This window comes from Dendrobates tinctorius, unplaced genomic scaffold (assembly GCF_039654945.1).
Source record: "Dendrobates tinctorius isolate UK_male_01 unplaced genomic scaffold, ASM3965494v1 ptg000022l, whole genome shotgun sequence".
NCBI classification, from domain to species: domain Eukaryota; kingdom Metazoa; phylum Chordata; class Amphibia; order Anura; family Dendrobatidae; genus Dendrobates; species Dendrobates tinctorius.
Window position 1 is genome coordinate 119,994,113 of NW_027361690.1, and position 21,034 is coordinate 120,015,146.

The 21,034-nt window shown below is 41.7% G+C and overlaps 1 protein-coding gene across 15 annotated transcripts in view; it reads left to right on the forward strand.

Moving 5' to 3' along the window:
- Positions 1-20,401, forward strand: part of AAK1 (AP2 associated kinase 1) — a 201,119-nt gene extending 180,718 nt beyond the window's left edge. For all 15 annotated transcript variants that reach the window (XM_073569097.1, XM_073569098.1, XM_073569102.1 and 12 more), the window contains one exon: positions 14,676-20,401. In XM_073569097.1, coding sequence (XP_073425198.1) covers positions 14,676-15,712 — 1,037 coding nt within the window. In that variant the 3' untranslated portion in view covers positions 15,713-20,401. The remainder of the gene's footprint in view (positions 1-14,675) is intronic.
- The last annotated feature ends 633 nt before the right edge of the window (positions 20,402-21,034 follow it).

Here is a 21,034-nt window from a genome sequence, read left to right on the forward strand (position 1 = left end):
GGGTTAACATGTGCGTGTGTGTGTGGTGACGTCACCGGTTACAACTGGACGGAAGTTGTTACAACCGGAAGCTGGTTAGGGCATTTATTATTATAGATTTCTTTTAGTGTTTCTTAAAGCAAGAAAGTTGCCATTTGAATTGACTTTAGTTTTGTGCCATGTCTGTGATCTGCTTTTATTCTACAAAATTAAACAACTGAATGAACATCCTCCAAGGCCGGTGATTCCATAATTTTTGCCAGGGGTTGTAATTTTCCTTGAGAAATCTACTGAACTATCTATGCCCATGACAATACTTGATGCTCCTGTGCTCCATGGACTCAGTTGCAAAGATGCCTAATGATAAGACCGACTTGATTTTTTTTCTGTCATTTTGTAGAAAACTTAATGGGGTTGAACCAAGATTAAACATTATCCTTTCTCCATATGATGTGGGATAAATTATTGATTGGTTGGGGATTGAACCTTTGAAACCACTGGTGCACTCTAAATTTGGCAGTTCCACAGAGAAATTAATGGAGCACATTTGTGCACCCGCTCTACTTCCACTCCATTCAGATGGGGCTTTGCAGAGCCCTATTATCAGAAGACTTGGATGCCCCAGCAGTCAGACCCGGCGGCCCACTCCCAGTGCGTCAAATTCCTTTAAAACTTGATTCAAACATATTGGTAAATTGACTGCTGTACGTTCTAGCTTCTATCAGACCCCTTTGCCTTTTCATATTAGAACATCTCCACCGGCCAAACAACTGTGGCTGCTCCTTTTAAAGACAGCAACTGATGATGGCAAGCAAAACTATGCAGTGTCTCTCAATCTGTAGATTTTCATTGTTAGTTGACTGACCAGTGTGGGTCAATATGGTCGGACCTCACAGATCTAACATTTAGCGCCTATTTATAACAAGAGCGAGTGCCCATTAGTCTAGTTTGTGTAAGGTGCTTGGGTATGCACCGAGTATCGCAGGTGCTCCAGTGACATGTTTGAGTCCCCACGGCCATATGTCTTGCATTTTAGCCACAAAACATGCGGGGCTTGCCTGACATACATGGGCAATCTCACATGTTTTGTGACTAACAACTGCAAAACATGCTGCCGTGGGGCTGTAAACGTGTTAGTCAAGCACCCTCTATACTCTCGGCATACTCGGCCACCCTGGCCAAACTGGAGCACTTGCGCTCATCACTGTCGCCTATCGTATAGATCAGTTCAAGAAGCACGCCTGACAAATTCTATTGTCTAAACCTTTTCTAAGTTTGTCTGTCTGTAATGTAATGTTGTTCGTATTAAAATATATCTGGATCATCTTCATCCCGTTTTCAGCAACACTTCGGCCCCCTAATGGGAAACTTGGGCGTTCCTCTCACACAGGGACTGCTGTGTAGGTTGATGCTACTTCCATCCTCCCTGATCTGTGGTGTGTAAATCCATGCTGCTCTATCTCGAACACTGTGAGATTATCATGATTTATTACATTTTCACTGAAAGCTTGTTCTCGGAAGGCACAGCATTCTGTGTACTGAGAATAATGGCCAGCTAGGCGTACTTAAACATCTAGCTCAAAACGTTCAGCGCACATTGTTAGCGTGGTCTGTTTGTGTAGAGGGCTTTAAACCGACTGGTGGTCAGCAAATAGGTTGCTGATCGCGGTCATATAGTGTCATTGGTCATTTATTGTAGACAAACCTCAAGGGGAATCTGTCGGCAGAATTTCACCACCCAAACTATTTATATTCGCATGTAGCGACTTCCATGGCCGGTCCTTTTCCTAGTTACTGAGGAATCAGCGCTTTACAGATGCACATCATTCAAAACGCTGTGGAATTAATGACACTATATAAGTGAGTAAAATAAATATGTAAATGAGGCTGAAGCGCTTTCGGTGCGTGGAAGATCTTTCCAAGCTTCTCTCTATGACTCTATTCCCCGCCCAGCTCCATTTCCTCCTGCTTGACTAACTGATAAAATCTTTGCTGTCTGACATATTAACTTTATTCTGCAGACAATTATGATAATACACAATATAAAAACATATGGCGACTAGTTTGTAGGAAAACATAAAACTATACAAATTTGGAATCGTCATAATTGTTAACCCATAGAATAAAGTTACCATCTTATTTGTGCAGTAGAAAATGCAAAGCCTCAAAAAAAAATAGCAGAAACCACAAAGTCAATAAAAGGTAATAAATAAAATGTACACCAAAACGTTGCCATTAACAAATACTCATCCTAAGAAAAAACCCCCAAGCCTACTGTCACGATCCATTTTTTGGATCTGTGTCAGATTCTGGATTCTCTTATATAAACTTTTTCCTTTCAGGCCATCGGGGGTTAATATTCGTTTTTGCCCCTGGTGGCTGCTGGTGTTCCTACAACTTTAGTTACTCCCCGGTGACCGCTTGTGTTATTGCACGGTGATTAATGATCTATGCAGGTGGATGCCACTCCCCCTCCCTTTATAAGGCCACCTGGTGCTGCAACTCTGTTGGTAATACTGGTCATTTGGAAGCCAACCGTTTTGAAGAGAGAAGCTATCTTGAACAGTGGTGTTTGCAGCAGATCTGGAGCAGTGGTTTTCCTGCTGGAAGCTGTGTTCGGGTACCTTACTCTGCGGTCCAGTGCATGACTGCAGAGCAAGCTAAGTGTTGTTTGTTTTCCCCTGTCATTTTCCTTATTGTCTTATTAGTACAGCGGTGGGACCAGTGTCCGAACTTGCCAGTTCCCTAGTAAGGGATAGGTGTTGTGAGTTCATTTTCCCCTTCACCGTTGATGTCTGATGAACTCCCTCTGCTGGTGAAGAGAGGTAGTGAAATTGATTGGGTTGGGAAGAACCTGTCATCTGAACAGGTGGAGCCTGATTGGACACCCGGAATCACTGAGTGGATATAAGGCAGCCAACGCCCTACAGGGGTGCTGGTGATCCTTTCTGCTCTGAGCTCTTGCAAACCAGTTCAGTACCTGCCTTCTGAAAGCTAAGTATTTGTTCTCTTATTTTTCCATGAGATATTGTCTGTTTACTTAGTGTTTCTGTTCTGCCTGCCCTTATTGGTACAGGCTGAGCTCCATTTTTGTCTCTGGTCAAGTTGATCTTTTGCTCAGTCTTCAGAATATACCTAAGTGCTGATATAGTGTTTTTGAAGTCTAGTGACTTCAGGGCCTTTTTTCTATCAAACGTGTTGGACATTATTTTGGCAGAATTTTTGCGGATTGCAGCCAGCATCTTTTCTGTCCTTTCCTATTTAGTTAGTTGGGCCCCATCGTTTGCTCAACCTATCTTTCTGTCTGTGTTTGTGTTTTCATCTGCTTTTCACCGACAATACATGTTGGGGGCTGTCTATTGCTTTGGGGTCTGCTCTGGGGCAGTTTAGATTTCCCCTTTCTGGGTCATTCCATATCAAGTGATCCAAAAATGAATATTTTTTTTACCTGATGTCTTTAGATTTTTTTTATTTTTTGTTTTTATGAAGTACAACTTTAGTTAATTACAAATTAAAAGTTTTGAATTTTTTTCTTCATCAGTTAATTTTTTACAGACTTCTAAAGTTGTGAAAAAGAGCGAATTTTGGCCTGGTATGGCTTTACATTTTTTATCATATCTTGAGCTAGAATTAAGATACAAAGGTGGGTGAGACATCATTTTCCTCAAAATGGTAAAGGCTTTCATTTGATATGTCACAAGACTATGTTTCTTTACATTTTGTTTTTGAGAAATCAAATTCATAATTTTGATGCGCAATTGTGAAAAAAAACGTATGTTTTAAAATGGTGAAAAAATGCGCGTTACTTGTGTTCTTGTTTATATTTGTACAGGGATTGAACTTGGGACCTATCAAATTTGTATTTTTTTTCTTAAGCCTTGAATCATCTGATTTTATGTTTGTGAGTTTATTCCTTTTTTCTTTACACATTACAACGTATTGAACTCAACATTTATATGTAACAATAAAGAAACACAAAAAACAAATCCCGAAGTGCCAGAATAAATCCATCTTAATCATCATAACACAACTTGCTCAGCATTTTCAACCTGAATACACTGAACAAACCAAAAGAAAAAAGGTGATCATATCCTCAAGTGTGATTTTCTAAGTGGTCTCATCCTAATTATATGTTAAAAACAAGATTAAAAGAACCAATATTTTTACCACCTTTTATACATGTAACAATTCATCACTAAACATGTCATTTATGAAGTGTTTAAGAAGAATAGTACAGTAGTTAAATCCTCGTTCTATAAAATATGAACTAATCAAACAATTAATAGTACATTTTTATACTGGCCTTTTATCATCAATTTGACCCTTCTAGTGGGTGAAATGTAATCCCATAAGCGCTTACTAGCAATGGCCATTTCCTTTTGTGTCAAAGAGTATGTGCGGCCGGTCATGGTGTTGGGCTCCACCTGAGTTAATATCTGATTTTTGTTAACTTTTAAAATGTCTGGTTTTCTTGGGTACACAAAGGATGGCGCTGGGCCAGAAGGATGCAAAAAAGTCACTTCTACTTCTTCATTTTAACAATTTTTGGAGAGTACAGTAGCCAGCCACCAGTGCCGATCATATTCACAGGTCACATAACCAGTTATGTCATCCATTGCCAATCTTGTGCCGCCTTCTACCACTTCATGCACTTCACTGTCTTTGCTGAATGAAAAAATCCTTGTTTTTATTTCTGTTTCACTACATGGAATGACAGTGTGGTATTGCTGAGTCCCTTTGATGCGTTCTGCTTCCTGTAACCGATGCTTTAACAAACTCTCCTCCTCTTTGTAGTCCTTGTTTGTACAGTACATGAACTGGATGTTAAGAATATTTTTCTCACTCCATTTGAAAAGTTGCATGGGTGTTAAGATTTGGTCTGAATATGGCCTCTGGAGGTTACCCCGGGCTGCAAGGCGTTTCACGGTGCCTCCTAAACCATCACATACACCTTTGCCATGATCAGTGGCAAAAAAGTGCCATTCAGCTTCCACTCCAAAGTCTTTCTTGTGATGGCATACATTTATAAAGTTTTTCCTGTTTTTATACTGTGCAGAAGAGCCATCCGAGAAGTAGTAGACCTTGCTCAAACTTGGTAGGATGTCTGTTTTTATCACTGAAATCAATTTTTTTTGGAACAAATGAACAGCTATTGAATCGTGAAGTAAGCACTCAGATATCATAACTACACTTTTGTACTTTATTTCTCCATTCTCATTGTAATAGATCGCAAAAGGGTGCACAGTTGCTTGTTCATTGTTCCCGTGAAATGACTGTGCTTCATCCTGAACAACAAAGGAATAGTTCTCTGAAAAGTCTAAGCTTATTACTGCCTCATTCTGTTTGATGCTTTCTTTGAGGTGATTGTAGTAGTCAGACTGTTGGCGAGCTATAAATGAGTGTTTCTTAAGGACTATCAGCTGTTCACAAAAACATTCTACAAAAAGTTCTGCACTTTTAAAAACCGTGTCAAAAGTACATCTGTCAACAGATATCCACTGTTTATAAGTTATATTATCTACCATAGCCTCTTCAAAATAACTTAATATTTTTTCTTTGAGAGCCGATACTGAAGGACATTTTTTGAAAATATTGCGATAACTCCAACTCTTTTCTGGACACAATATTTGAGACACATACTTTGTAATCGCCAAGGTTGGACTCGCCAATCTGAATATCTTTCAGCTTACCCCCTTCAATCAAGAGCTTAGTGTTCTGGTGTGTTGTACATACGCATACTGAGTGTGTACCGCTACCACCAGCCAGGACACAATTCTTCGGTCGCAGGTCAGCAAATTTTGAAAATCCTATTTTGGCAGAAGTGGAATTTTTTTCTTTAAAAAGTTCATAGGTTTCTTTCAAATTGGTAAGAACCAGCCTCTTCTGGACAGAAGTTTTCTTACCGTTCACTTTTATAGACACACAATCTTTCTTGCCAGGCATAATTCGGCTCACTTCATCACTATTGTAAAAATCTTTCACTTTACCCACTATAGCTTCATCTAATGTTTTGCCTGGTTTAGGATCAGGACAAGACATGAAACCTTTTTGTTCAACTAGAAATTTGGCTTTTCTAGCCATTCTATTGCTAACGTTAAATTCATTTTCTATTCTTTTGCAGGTCCAACTCTTCGGTAGTGTAGTCAGTATCATGAACTGTTCACTTCTGCTGTGGGTGGATTTAAATTTATCTTTAACCCCTTCACACCCGAGCCTGTTTTTGCCTTCGTGACCGGGCCAATTTTTTCAATTCTGACCAGTGTCACTTTATGAGGTCATAACTCTAGAACGCTTCAACGGATCCTACTGATTCTGACATTGTTTTCTCATGACATATTGTACTTCATGATGGTGGTAAAAATTTTTAGATATGAGCTGCGCTGATTTGTTAAAAAAATCAAAATTTGGCGAAAATTTAGAAAATTTTGCAATTGTCAAACTTTTAATTTTTATGCCCTTAAATCAGAGAGTGATATCGCACAAAATAGTTAATAAATAACATTTCCCACATGTCTACTTTACATCTGCACAATTTTGGAAACATAATTTTTTTTTTTTTAGGAAGTTATAAGGGTTAAAAGTTGACCAGCGATTTCTCATTTTTACAACAAAATTTGCAACACCATTTTTTTTAGGGACCAACTCACATTCGAAGTGAGTTTGGGGGGTCAATATAACAAAAAATACCCAAAAGTGACACCATTCTAAAAACTGCACCTCTCAATGTACTCAAAACCACATTCAAGAAGTTTATTAACCCTTCAGGTGCTTCACATGAATGGAATATGGAAGGAAAAAATAAACATTTAACTTTTTTTCACAAACATTTTACTTCAAAACCATTTTTTTTTATTTTCACAAGTGTAAAAAGAGAAAATGAACCACAAAATTTTTTGTGCAATTTCTCCCGAATACGCAGATACCCCGTATGTGGGGCTAAACCACTGTTTGAGCACACGGCAGAGCTCAGAACGGAAGGAGCGCCGTTTGACTTTTTCAATGCAGAATTGGCAGGAATTGAGATCGGATGCCATGTCGCATTTGGAGAGCCCCTGATGTACCTAAACAGTGGAAACCCCCCACAAGTGACCCCATTTTGGAAACTAGACCCCTTAAAGAACTTATCTAGATGTGTTGTGAACACTTTGAACCCCCAAGTGCTTCACAGAAGTTTATAACGTAGAGCCATGAAAATAAAAAATCATTTTTTTTTCCACAAAATGACCTTTTAGCCCCCAATTTTTATTTTCACAAGGGTAACAGGAGAAATTGGACCCCAAAAGTTGTTGTCCAATTTGTCCTGAGTACGCTGATACCCCATATGTGGAAGACATCTACTGTTTGGGCACACGGTGGGGCTCGGAAGGGAAGTAGTGACGTTCTGAAATGCAGACTTTGATGGAATGGTCTGCGGGTGTCATGTGCGTTTGGAGAGCCCCTGATGTACCTAAACAGTGGAAATCCCCCACAAGTGACCCCATTTTGGAAACTAGACCCCCCAAGGAACTTATCTAGATGTGTGGTGAGCACTTTGAACCCCCAAGTGTTTCAGTAAAGTTTATAATGTAGAGGCGTGAAAATAAAAAAATCATTTTTTTTCCACAAAAATGATCTTTTAGCCCCCCAATTTTTATTTTCACAAGGGTAACAGGAGAAATTGGACCCTAAGAGTTGTCCAATTTGTCCTGAGTACGCTGGTACCCCATATGTGGGAGAAAACTACTGTTTGGGCTCACGGTGGGGCTCGGAAGGGAAGTAGTGACGTTCTGAAATGCAGACTTTGATGGAATGGTCTGCGGGCGTCATATTGCATTTACAGAGCCCCTGATGTACCTAAACAGTGGAAACCCACAATTCCAATTCCAACCCTAACCCCAACACACCCCTAACCCTAATCTCAGCCCTAACCATAACCCTAACCACAAACCTAACACCAACACACCCATAACCTTAATCCCAGCCCTAGCCCTAACCCTAACCCTAGCCCTAACCTGTGTAACCTGCTTTTTTCTTTTTTTTTTCTTTACTTTTTTTTATTTTTGTGACAAGATCGCTGCGCTGCGATCTGACTCATAGTAACGCCACTTCTCTGATCTCACACTGACAGATGATCAGAGGAGAAGCAGCGTTACTTTGTGACTAGATCGCTGCCTGGCACAGCTGTGCCAGGCAGCGATCAGCTGTGCCAGGCAGCGATCTAGTCACACAGTAACGCTGCTTCACCTCTGATCATCTGTCAGTGAGATCAGAGGGAGAAGCCGCGTTACAATGAGGGAGATCGCCGGGAAACAAGCAGCTTTCCCAGCGATCGCTCCCATTGGCTGCTGTGACGCTGACGTCATCAGGACCTGAACCAATCAGGTCTCGATGACGTCAGGGGTCCCAGCATGCATTGTGCACCGGGATCCCCGCGTTGTAAGGTATGTGGGGGTCCCGGGGGGCACAAAACCGCCGACAGTAGATAAACGTCGGCGCTGCACAAAGCCCAGCAAGCGCCAACGTTTATCTACAGTGGGCGGTCGGGAAGCGGTTAAGCTGCAGAATGATCTCTGAATCAGTGTCATTTTTTCCTTCACATTCTACTGTTTCACCTGCCAGCTCAAGGGTCAATTTTTTTGTAACTTTTTCTAATTTTTTTTGGCAATAACCTGGATAATGGATTCTTTTTTTTTGCAATGGGTGATTCTTCAATGTTAGAAAGTGATTTATTCAAATGCTCTATTGTTAAATCAGGATTGATAAAATCCTCAGTGTTGGAAGTTACAGGTTCTTCGAAATTTCCTGCCTGCTGAGCATTTTTCTCTTTTGCAAGTTGCTTTCTACAACTGTCACAGATTTTCATGCCTGCATTGATTGATGGATTTATATGAAACATCCAATCTTGTACCGGCCTAAGATTTTTTTCTTGTTGTGTGTCCAGTTTTTTTCAAAAGGATTGCAACAGCATATATCATAAAATGCTGTTCTTTGAGAAGTAGCAGCCATTGCTGTGTGAGAAAAATACAGTTAATATTATGTTAGGAAGATGGGTAATAAAAATAAAGATTTACAGTACACTTGAGATATAACTGTTACTATAAAGTGAGTATTAGGGCTAATGCACACACAACTTTGTCTGTCTGCGGATAAACGCTGCGGTTTTGGCACATTTTTCTACCTTGTTTTCACTATATCTGCATTAGTCTTTTTAATCGCTAGTGAAAACGATGGCAGCTTTTTATATAAAGTGATAAGTGCGTTTATTGCAGATCAAAAAGTAGTGCAAGCAGTGATTTACTCACTCTGTGTTTCAAAAAACACTGCATGTGTTAACCCCATTGAAATCAATGAGGGGCATTTTTCTGAACGATGATCACTCAGAATAGCGCTGTGTGTGTATTGGCCCTTAATAAGAAAAGCATTTAACTATTAATATAAGTTTACTCAAACTTTAAACACACTCACCAATATTGTAGCACACAGACTCCTTTGATGTCGTAGAGACTATTGTTTGTTCAAGAGTGAACATGTCAGGACATGAAAGCTCTGTCTTACTTCCTGACTCTGCAGTGGGCAGATGCTCAACATGACTGACAGAGCTGCTGGCCTGTTATTTGCTCTGCATTCACTGTCTACCCCTGTTCATTCTCAGGTTGAGCCCTATCAAAGCTTTCTCTGTCCTCTCCTGCTTCTAAGCTGTAACATAATAAAAAATACAGTAATATCTAAAAATCATGGATTATTTGGTAAATATAGACCCCACACTTCCAGACCACAGGCTGAACAGATCTGAATTCCAGATTTTGGAATTGACACTGTATAGTTTAATTTTTTAAAATATGATCCCATCATGATCCCAACTTGAATTTTGGTACAGATGTGGCTAGGAGCATAGCAGGTACATGTGCAGTTTTTGATATTTCTAAATTAAACATTTTTTTCAGAAATGTGTTTTAAACTTTTGCGTTTGCATTCGCATGGTTAAAATATTAACAAAGATACTCTTGTGACATATCTGGTCAAAGCCTGTACAGTTCCGGGTAGACTGGCGTTTATTTTGTTTGTCTATCTTTTTTCTAGCCTGAGTTATGAGGAGAAATGTTAAGGCAGGCCACACCGAAATTCGCACTTTTTCTGAACTTGAACTTTGAAAATCAATAAAAAATTTAAAAAAAATCTAGAATTTTTTTTTCCTTCACATTTTGCATTCTCTGACACACTATTACCAAATAACAAAATCTCAAAAGAATTAAAAATATAGAGGTAAAAATCATTGGTTCACTTGACATGGAATGACCCTTCTTTCTTTAGGCTTATTTAGTTCTCCGGCTGTGAACGAGGGGTCTAGGGCACCGTAGGAACCCCCCACGGCTACTGTTAGTTATGTGCATAGGATCAGGGGTCTGCAATCCGATGGCTACCAACCTCTCCCGTTTTCTGGACTTAGCTTGTATTTTTGTTTATTCCTCCTTCGGTGACTCATTCATAACAGGTGCAGGGCAAGTGAGGGACTGAGGTATCCTGGTCGGCGACAGGTTGAAAGAACCTGTATAGGGAACGTGAGGAGAGTTCAGGGCTCTTCCTTAGGAGAGTACAGGAGGTGTCCATTTCCCCGTTCCCTATTGTAGGGCCCACCGTTGTTATTGTGTCCCCGGTGTCCCCTTGTTTGTCTTTGTTGGTTTGTGACCGACCAATCGTCGAGTCACGTCACGCAGGGCCAGTGACACCTTCACACAGCGTCATCAACGGAAAAATAAATATTTCAGTTCCTGGAATGTGACAGTGAAAAAATTTGCTTGGTCCTAGATGTCAAAATGGGCACTTCCTTAAGGGGTTCATTTTGCATTTTGGTGGAAAATGAGCAATTAAAAAAAAAAAATGGCACAAGTATATACAGAATGGATTTGGTGTATAATGTGAACTTTGTTCAAAGTTATTTTAGATGAGTTAGCAAAGAAGTTCTCTGCTCTGTGCCAGGCCGTCTGCAACCTGAACCCGTCTCCTCGTCTGATGGCTGCAGATCACTGGTCATTGTAGCAAACGCATTACCGGTCGGGCTTGTTCTGCCAGCTCGGGCTTTTGAGCCTACAGAGATTCTTAGATTGTACTTTTTTCTGTGATTCATGAGCCACATTATTACCGAAGTCATAGAACGTGGGAACCATAGCAATGAATCATTTAGAGCATTAAGGAACGGGTCAGCAATAGTGATGAGCAAGTGTGCTTGTTGCTCGAGTTTTCCGAGTAAGCTCGGATGGCCTCCGAGTATTTTGGTCGTGCTCGTAAATTATGTCTGAATCCCCTCAGCTGCATGATTTGTGGCTGCAAGACAGCCTTAATGCATGCCAGGGATTGCCTGTTTGTTAGGGAATCCCCACATGTATTCAGGTTGTCTAGCAGCCGCAAATCATGCAGCTGCGGGAACTCAGACAATCTACAAGCACACCCAAAATACTCAGAGGACACCCGAGCATGCTCGGAAAAGTTGAGTAAGGAGCACACTCGCTCATCACTAAGTCAGCAGGATTTTGCTATGTATTCTAAGAGCAGCATAACGGAAGGGTTAAGATCCTGATTTCAGCGATGTCACTTTTAGGGCTGAAGAATGGCTGTTTGCTACAATCCCCGTTTTCTCTGCTCCTGATTTATCGGGGCTTAAAGAGGTTGTAAACTATTTTAGCATTGATGACCTATCCTCAGGATACCTCATCAATGTCTGATCGGCACCCCCAGCTGTTATGGGTGTCGGCAGTGGCCTCTGGCCAGAAGTCCTCGCTCGCGGAGCTGGCAGTCTTCTGCTAGTAGTACTGAGCCTCAACCACACATCCGCCTCCTAATCAAATCAATAGGAGACCAAAGTGGCTGCCGCAGGGTACTACACAATCAGAAGATGGAGCAGCTCCGCAGATGAGCATTTCCGGCCGGAGGCCACTGCCGCCAACATCAATAACAGCTGATTGGCGAGGGTGCCTGGTGTTGGACACCAATAATGACCTATCCTAAGATAGGTTGTCATCGGGGTCCCACATCTGGCACCCTCACCAATCAGCTGTTATCGGTAAGATAATATAAATTACATAAATAATAATCTTTATTGATATAGCGCCAACATATTCCGCAGCGCTTTACAGTTTCAAAACACAAGCCATAAGTAACAACGTTAACAATACAATAATTGAAGCAAAATAAGACGAAATAAGATGACCCTGCTCGTTAGAGCTTACAATCTACAATGGGGTGAAGGAGATACAAAGTACAGGTGTGTATTTTCAGTTGTATATTTACAATGAAGGTCCAGCCATCTTGAGGGAGTGAAGGATGGATGGAGATAGTGAATGGGCTACACACGCACACTTACACATAGAATGACTTTGATTAGTGAACGTGATAAGCCACTCTGAACAAATGTGTTTTGAGGGAGCGCCTAAAACTATGCAAATTGTGGTTAGTCCTAATTTCTTGGGGTAGAGCATTCCAGAGGATAGGAGCAGCACGGGAGGAGTCGGGAGTGGGAGGTACGGATTAGTGCAGAGATTAGTCGAAAGTCGTTTGCAGAGCGCAGCGATCGGCTAGGCCGATAGACAGAAATGAGGGAGGAGATGTAGGTGCCGCACCGTGGAGAGCTTTGTGGGTGAGAACAAGTACTTTGAATTGGATCCAGTAATGAATGGGCAGCCAGTGTAATGACTGACGAAGAGAGGACACATCCGAGTACCGATTAGCCAGATGGACAACCCTGGCTGCTGCATTAAGTATGGACTGGAGAGGGGATAGTCGAGTGACAGGGAGGCCAATTAATAGAGAGTTGCAGTAATCCAAGCGGGAGTGGATCAATGCTACAGTGAGGGTTTTTGTTGTTTCCATGGTGAGAAAAGGGCGGATTCTAGAGATGTTCTTTAGGTGTAAGCGGCAAGAGTGGGCAAGAGATTGTATATGGGATGTAAAGGAGAGATTGGTGTCAAACATAACGCCTAGACAGCGCGCCTGCTGTCGGGGTGTTATTGTGGTACCACCCACGGAGAGGGAAATGTCCGATTTAGGGAGGTTAGTAGATGGTGGGAGCAGAAGAAGTTCAGTTTTGGAGAGGTTGAGTTTCAGATAGAGAGTGGACATGATATTGGAGACTGCGGACGGACAGTCAGTCACTGGCATTCTGTAGCACAGTGGGGGTAAGGTCGGGGAATGACGTGTATAGTTGTGTGTCATCAGCATAAAGATGGTACTGAAAGCCAAATCTGCTGATGGTCTGTCCAATTCGGGCTGTGTAGAGAGAGAAGAGAAGGGGGCCAAGGACTGAGCCCTGAGGTACCCCGACAGCAAGAGGAAGAGGAGATGAAGTGGAGCCAGAGAACAAAACACTGAAGGAGCAGTCAGAGAGATAGGAAGAGAACCAGGAGAGAGCAGTGTCCTTAATGCCTAGTGACTGGAGCCTACAGAGTAGGAGATGGTGGTCAACAGTATTGAAAGCTGCAGATAGGTCAAGAAGAATGAGCAGAGAGTGATCACCATTACGTTTTGCTGTCAGAAGGTCATTGGTCACTTACATTATGATTAACATTAATTAGGACAACCTCGTCAAATGCTGATCCCTGTATAACTTCACCCCCCACACACCCTACTGATCGGCAGCTTTCTGTCAATGTGCAGTGTATACAGCTGCCAATCAATAGTGGGGTTGCATATGATTGACTAGGAGGCATGAGACACCTAGTCCTGCAGAGATAATCTGCTGCTGATAAAACACTGATTATATTGAAACACATAACCCAGTAAGTGACACATCGCTGGAATCAGGATCTCGGCCCTTACATTATGTTGCTTTCAGGTTGCATAGCAAAAACCTGCTGACAGAGTCCCTTTAACTACAAAACACATACAATTAACCAAAGTGATATTGGGCCACATTAGGATAAAGGTGAATTTACACCAATGACATAAATATCATTAGACAAAGCTGAGATGTCATTTACGATGAGCTTCCACCTTGTGTGCACTTTCCCTGGAGACTTCAGACAACTTCTCTTCTCTGACGTAAACTTTTCATAGTCACTTCTTATGATTTCTTCCTAAATGTAACCTGCAATTCATGTCTGTAAGGTAAGCTCCGTTATGTCGGTGTCCTATATGTTGATTCCAGTGTAATGTACATGAAGTTCTGCAAACATGCAAAATGTGTGTTATGATTTGGTCTTTAAAAGTTTCTGGAAATTCCACACTGTTTACTATATACAGTGAAGTCCGTCCCCCCCCAAAAAAAAGCAGTAGAAAATGGTTTTCTGTGGGGGTGGTCTTTTCATAGAAGAGGGCCAATATACATGGGATTCAGGGAATTAGAAAACCTCTGCTAAATTGGGGTCTAGAGTAGATTAGAAGTGGCGTTCTCAGCTGCTTTTTTTGAGGACCACTGTGTGTAATTTGCAGTGTCTGTTTTTTTCCAGAAGCAATATCATCGGCACTTTGCAGTGGACTGCAGCTTGCCCTCATCACTGCCATGATGATAATCCTTCATCTCCATGTATTTCATTGTGATGTTTTTTTTCCTGCTGTACCTTTTGCTGTTTGGTTATCTCCTTGAGGAGGGACCCAAACTTGACCATTAATAGCAAAGTGTCATTTTGTCACAGCCACGTTGATCTTGTTGGACAGCAAAGTATGTGAGATATGAATCCTAGAAGTATTGATTTCTTTTAATTCTAAACCTTTGTCTTTATTTGTAGGTGTACTACAAGCTCCTCAGTCTTTCCATATGGGAAATGATGGGATTTTTAAAGGTCCTAGTTCTGAAGCATGCCTCATATCATCTGAATTAGAATTAAAGCTGGAGAGTCCATCCAAAGGTCCATCTAGTTGTAGTTCCTTTCATAGCAGTGAAGGAGAAGGCACTGACCATGAGCCAGACCTTTTGGATTGTAGCGGCTCTAGACCTCTCTTAATGGAGTCAGATGAAGAGGACGGTTGTAAGAAAGTCAAGGATGCGACACTTCCAAATTCTGAGGAACCAGTTTCCATGCAGAACACCCTTATCTACACTCCATCTGAAAGATTGACCCAGATCCCCGCAGGAGGCTTCAGTACAGATGTAGATGTCTTTTCTACAGCGCCATTCAAGAGTTCAATAATTTCAAAGGATGATTCCGATATATTTACCAATGCTCCATTCTTGGCTAAGTCGTCTTCTTCTTTAAACCAGCTTGAGGAACCTGATGTGTTCCTCCGCGCCCCTTTTACAAGAAAAATTAGTGTTGAAGACCCCACTTCTCCTCAAGCTCATCATTCTGTTAAAGAAGCTGCGGCCGTGGGAAATTCTACATTCCGAAATACTGACTTGAAGGTGGGAGGTAATTCCATGAAGACTTCATACACTACTGGAAATCTGTATGTACATTCCAGCAGAAGCAATGAGTTAGCTGAAGCCTCTCTGTATCTAAACGCATCCAAGGAGCCGCACAGTGCTGAAAACCATAGGATCCCTGGCCACGAGACATCCCAAGAGACTGTGTTTGGGACTGTGGTAACCAAACCATTCCGCCCTCAGTCTTTGTCTAAGTATTCCCGGCACTATAGCCCTCAGGAAGGGCCGGCTGTGGATGCACAGCCCATTGCTGCTTACAAAGTAGTGTCTCATTCTGCAAAAGCCTCGGTAGCTGGATTTGTTCCCATCACCCCTGTGACTTATAGAACTTCAGAGATTGCAGGTGCAGATCCATTTGGCTTGGCTCCATTTCCTGCCAAAGCTGGAAGACAAAACCCATAGAGTATAGGTGACGCTCCTACTTTAGAGCCCGTGCCTCCTTTTTGCAGTGCATTTCCTATTGATGTATTAATCCTTTTTCTGCTATAAGCAATTCTGTTATCTTTTTTTTTTTTTCTTTCTCAGCAAAGGGGTTTCTTCATTAAAGTGCACCTGACACCTACACACTGCAGAGTCAGCCATTTTATGGACTGATTTTGTTATTTAAAGGGTTTATCCAGTTTTTTCTTTCGTCGATGCCTTATATTTGACAAAGCTGCGATACCAAGCTCAGACGGTTCTACAATTGCTGTTGTGCATTTTGGAGCCGTGTAAAACCATTAATATATAGCATTGGTGGAGTTGCAAATGTTGGACGCCTTCCAATTGTAATATTGGTGGCCTATCCTATGGATAAGCCCACTAAAGGGGTTGTACGGGATTACAAAAATGTGGCTGCTTTTGTTCCAAAAACCCAACTTGTGCACAGGCGAAAAGCTGTCTGGTAGTTCAGCTCGGCTCCTTTTGAAGTGAATAGGGACCCATTCAGACCGCTGTTCTGCAGATGCAATTTTAACACCTGTATTATGGCCTCATTTCCCGGCCTGACTTTGGATCTACTGATCCCAACTAACCTCATCATTGATCCCTATGGTACTATTAATGGGGGGCTATAAAGCCTGCCGGTGGACTGGGTCTTAGTTTCATTACTGATGTTAGAATTCACACACATTTTAGAGTGAGATCCAGCGCCATAATCTGTGGACCGGAGTGATGGATTTTTTTTCTTCTTTTGGAATAAAGTAGCCATATTTTACTAATCCCGTAAAGGCTTTGCTCGCTAAATGCAATGTCGATTTTTAAGAACAAAATCAATGCCTCCATATTGAGATCTTTACGACTGTAAATTATAGCAAGTAAAGATTTTTTGTCACACGACTTAAATCTTTAATGATGAGCAGCCGTTTCATGGCCTACTTTACACGGATGAGCACTGATCGATCTGTAATGGATCACTCGGTGCCCATAGACTGCCGTTGTTCTCAGCAGCACAAGCCCTTTTTACACAGGACGATGGGCTGCCGAGAATGGTCATCTTTTGTGCACCACAGAAGATCGTTTCACCCGACGAACAAGTGTTTTGCTTGTTCTTCCGGTGATAGGCTGCCTGTTTACAATGCAAGACTGTCATGACTAGGAACGCTCGTTCACAATTAACTTGGTGTAAATGGTCCTTACGTCTAAGATCTCGGCTCCTGAATTGCATTGGGATAACGTTAACATTTCGAAGTCCAGGAGAAGCCCTTTAATATAAATTTATCAGGAACCTCTGCAGTCACATTCATGACAATCTGTAATTTTTGTGACCCATTTACCTGCATCTCCGTCTAGTCCTCCTACCTGGATGTAGATGAAAGATTTGCTGTACCCCTCCGCTTCTTGGCAATGCCCCTTCGCCTCTTGGTAGAAGCAGCATTGCTGAAAGTACGATGTCCTTGTAAGTCATCTCGCTCATAGATTAGTGTGATATTTTTTTGTGTCGGTGTTTGTCTTTTAGTCGTAGATTTTGAGGTGCCTTATTTATGGAGATGAATGATTTCCATCTGATGAATGGAGTCTGGTGCTCTCACAGCATTTCTCGAAGGATCATTGTGTCACCAGCCCTGGAAATATGGAAGCAATCCTTCATCTCGGCCTTAGCGTTTATTAACTTTAATTGTATCATTTTTCTTTTAATTTCCCTCCTCTACCGGCCTCATTCAATACCTTGGAGATACCATCCACCACATTCTCTGGCTATATTATTCAACTCTTTGGTTCTTGTGAGTGCAGACAAAAAGTGGAGATATAGTGATGAGCGAATGTGCTCAGATAAGGTGTTATCCGAGAATTACTTTGGCGTGCTCGAATACTATGTTCTAATCCCTGTGGCTGCATGTCTCGTGGATGTTCAACAGTCATGAGACATGCAGTCATGGGGTCTCGAATATAGTGTTTGAGCACGCTCAAGAAACTTGGTTGGCACATGAGCATGGTTAGGTAACATCTTATCCCAGCACGTTCCCTCATCACTAGTGGAGAACTTACCACCAGAGAGAGTGGAATATGCCACTGCCAGATATCTGTGGCAGGAACGTATCACTCTGTGAAACACAATGATTGGGTGCTGAGTTCAACATGCCCAGTCCTTCTCTTCCCTGAGATGATTCTTCAAGGAAAAGTCAAAGTCCCCTATACATTAGATGACTGACTGGTTCAGCACAAACTTTAGATCTCAGGTCCTATTGACTATCATTGTTTCCCCTTCTACATGATAAATCGGGCAAATACTAGATACCAAGTGGGCTACAACACGTAGATCATGTTATGTGACTTTTCTTTAATTTGATTTGCTAAAAAGAGAATATCCAACTGTTATCTTCATGTGTTTTTTTATATCTAATCTGTGCTGATCAATATTTTCTTTTATCTCTATAGCATTTAAAGCTTTGTTTCTGATACAGACCTCAAAATGCCTCACATAGAAAGAGTTAAATGATAACATTTTCCACCACTAGGGGACGCCTGCTGCCTACAGATTTATTTTTGACTTCTATGTATGCAGTGTGTTTCGGAGCGCCCTCTGGTGGTGGCCGTGGGCAGACTTTTATTTTTATACTGTAAATGCAGAACCTTCAGGTGATTTGTTGCTCTGTATTGAAACAATGGGCGGCTGTAAAGCTAGTTTATGAAATTGGCACAGAGTTTTGGTTCTGTTAAAACTTTAAAAAGGAAAACTATAGGGGTTGTGCACTCTTATTGCAGTGAATGTCAAGTCACAAGAAACTATTGTTTAACCCGAGACTCTTTCTAGTCATTCCAGAGCTGTCACCAACCGCACAAGTTGATTGAGTGCGTAATTATAGGTACAACCATCCAAATGGCTGTAAAAAATTTTTTTTTAAAAAATTCTATTAGGTGAATTACATTCTTGGGAGATGAGGAGTAAGAGTGTAGAGCTGGCAAGCTGGCTTAGGTGCTACCAGGGCAGCCTGGAGCACTGAAGCGATTTTTAGCTGCCCATACACTTTAGATATCAGCTGAATGCTCGTTTAGCCAGCCTGTCGGAGCAAACGATCAGGCATATTGAAATCTAGTATGGCCAATCCTTCTTTTATTTACTGTCTGAGGAAAGTCTGGTTCTCCCAATAACCATAGCTGACTGATCAGGTTGATCTGACATTTACAGGCGATTTTAGATGTGCATCTTCCCAGGGATCAGCGGTTTGTCTGCTGTTGACATTTTCAATGATATTTACAGTTATACTACTGCAGAAGTTACTGGCATGTAGCCTGTAAAAGGTGGGTGTCGTACTCATCTGCAGGTCACGAGTTTGTGGCCGAACACATTTTGATGGTTTTTTTTGTTTTTTTTTTATTTTATCATGTCGTCAGTAAGGAGCAGCACCTCAAATATTTTTTAAAAAATAGTACCTAATACCACTTATAATTGGCCAGAATTCGGTGACTGAACATACAATGAATCTATTTTTTTTTTTTTTTAAAGTGGGTATGGAGATTTTCAGCACATTATGACTGTTCAAACCAAGCACAGGCACTCAGATCCTTCTTGTTCTCAGTCTATCTTCCCCTTCCTCTGCCTACGTAAGGACCAAGCTTTCATTGAAGTTAGAAGTGCCATGGATAAATGGCATGGCCAAATAGTGAACTGCACCTCCCCATTTACTTGTTTTCCAAGGGTGCACCGAGCACTTGCGCTTGGTTTGTTAAGTCATTTTTTGCTAACAGACTCCGTTTAAAGTAACCTGACAAATCAGCCATTTCTGGGTTTTATGCTGTTATCTTTTTTCTATTTTTTTGTTTTTGTTTTAACTTCTCTATTCCCAATTACTTTTTTTGGTCACTTATGCTATACATACCTTAGCTAAACAAAGGTCATGTGATATTAGGACAGAACCCATAAAGTTGGGACATAATAGAAGAAGGCTTTGAGTACAGTGGCGCCCCCTAAAGGAAGCTGAATTGGGGAATTGTATCCCACCCTGCAGGGTCTTGGACAGCCCAGAGACTCTGCTCACAGGACGCCCTTTATACTACAAGGCCATATTTATGCACATACTAATTAGAAGAGCGCCCCCTGTTGGACAGTGTTCAAAATGCAAAGCTTAAGATTTTGTTACACAATGCTCTTCTCCAATGGTAAAGTGTGTGGGACTGTATAGTGTGTTTTCAGCAAAGTACTATGTTTCTTATGGAAAAAGTATTAAGTTGGGGATATTGATAAGACTTAACATATTTTGACACAAAAGTGCTCATCCCATCCATCAGTTATTACACTTTCTGCTTTCTCATCTGGATAGATGTGTCACATTACAGGTTCTTCACTCCATCACGTTGTAAAGGCGGAGTGCAGCACTGAGACAAAGGGATGACACTGCCGCTAAGCAGCATCCGCCAACCACCCCAAAAAGCAGTATTCCCACCATGGACCGTTCTCTGATCAGCTTGTACTGTAAATTCAGGTGTAGGTATTTATTAGGCAGATCACCCCTGCCACGTCCTTATGGTGTACTGAATGCTATGTACCGTGGTTACCATGACACGTGGTTGCACAACATGGAGCCAGAAGATGCCTCTCTTTTGGTGTACCACCTTAGTGCTGCTCCCTTGTATTTCTCAAGGGGCAAAATAAAAAATGTAATAAAAACCTGATTGGACGTTTCTGCCTCATGCTTATTTGATTCGCTTTTTTGTGCTTCTTTAGAGGGGTTTTCTGGGGATTTAAAGGAGCCATCTCAAGATGAATCTTAGAGTGCACATTGGCCGGCCTCCTACTTTGATGGCCTCAGTTCGCTTCTCAAGATTGGCACGTCAGACTAGCCCCATGGTGGAACCATGGGTCCAACCAGCGCATGGGGACTAAGGCTATTTGGATCCAGCAATCTGGCAAGCTTCAGAGTGGCACAAGCAGGCTGCAAAGCATAGATCTTGTGTGGGCCGTGCACTCCTTAGGTGACCGGCCATGCTGGACCTTCAGCCAAGGCAATGGACCTAGGAATCGGACCCCCACCAGTTTCATATTGATGACCTATCCTTTGCATAGACTATCGATGTTAGTACTTGACAATCCCTTCAATATCAGATTGACCTCGGCGCTCCCACCGATCAGCTGATTGAAGGTGCCGCAGCACAGTGGCATAGATCTGTACATTATGTAGTGGCCATGACAGGTACATACAAGTGAAAGGGAGAAAAATGACCATTTCATTCATTGCACTGTATGCTCCCATAGGAATAAATCCCTTCTGTGCTGAGTAATATCTTTACTGGCCTTCCTACCTGAAA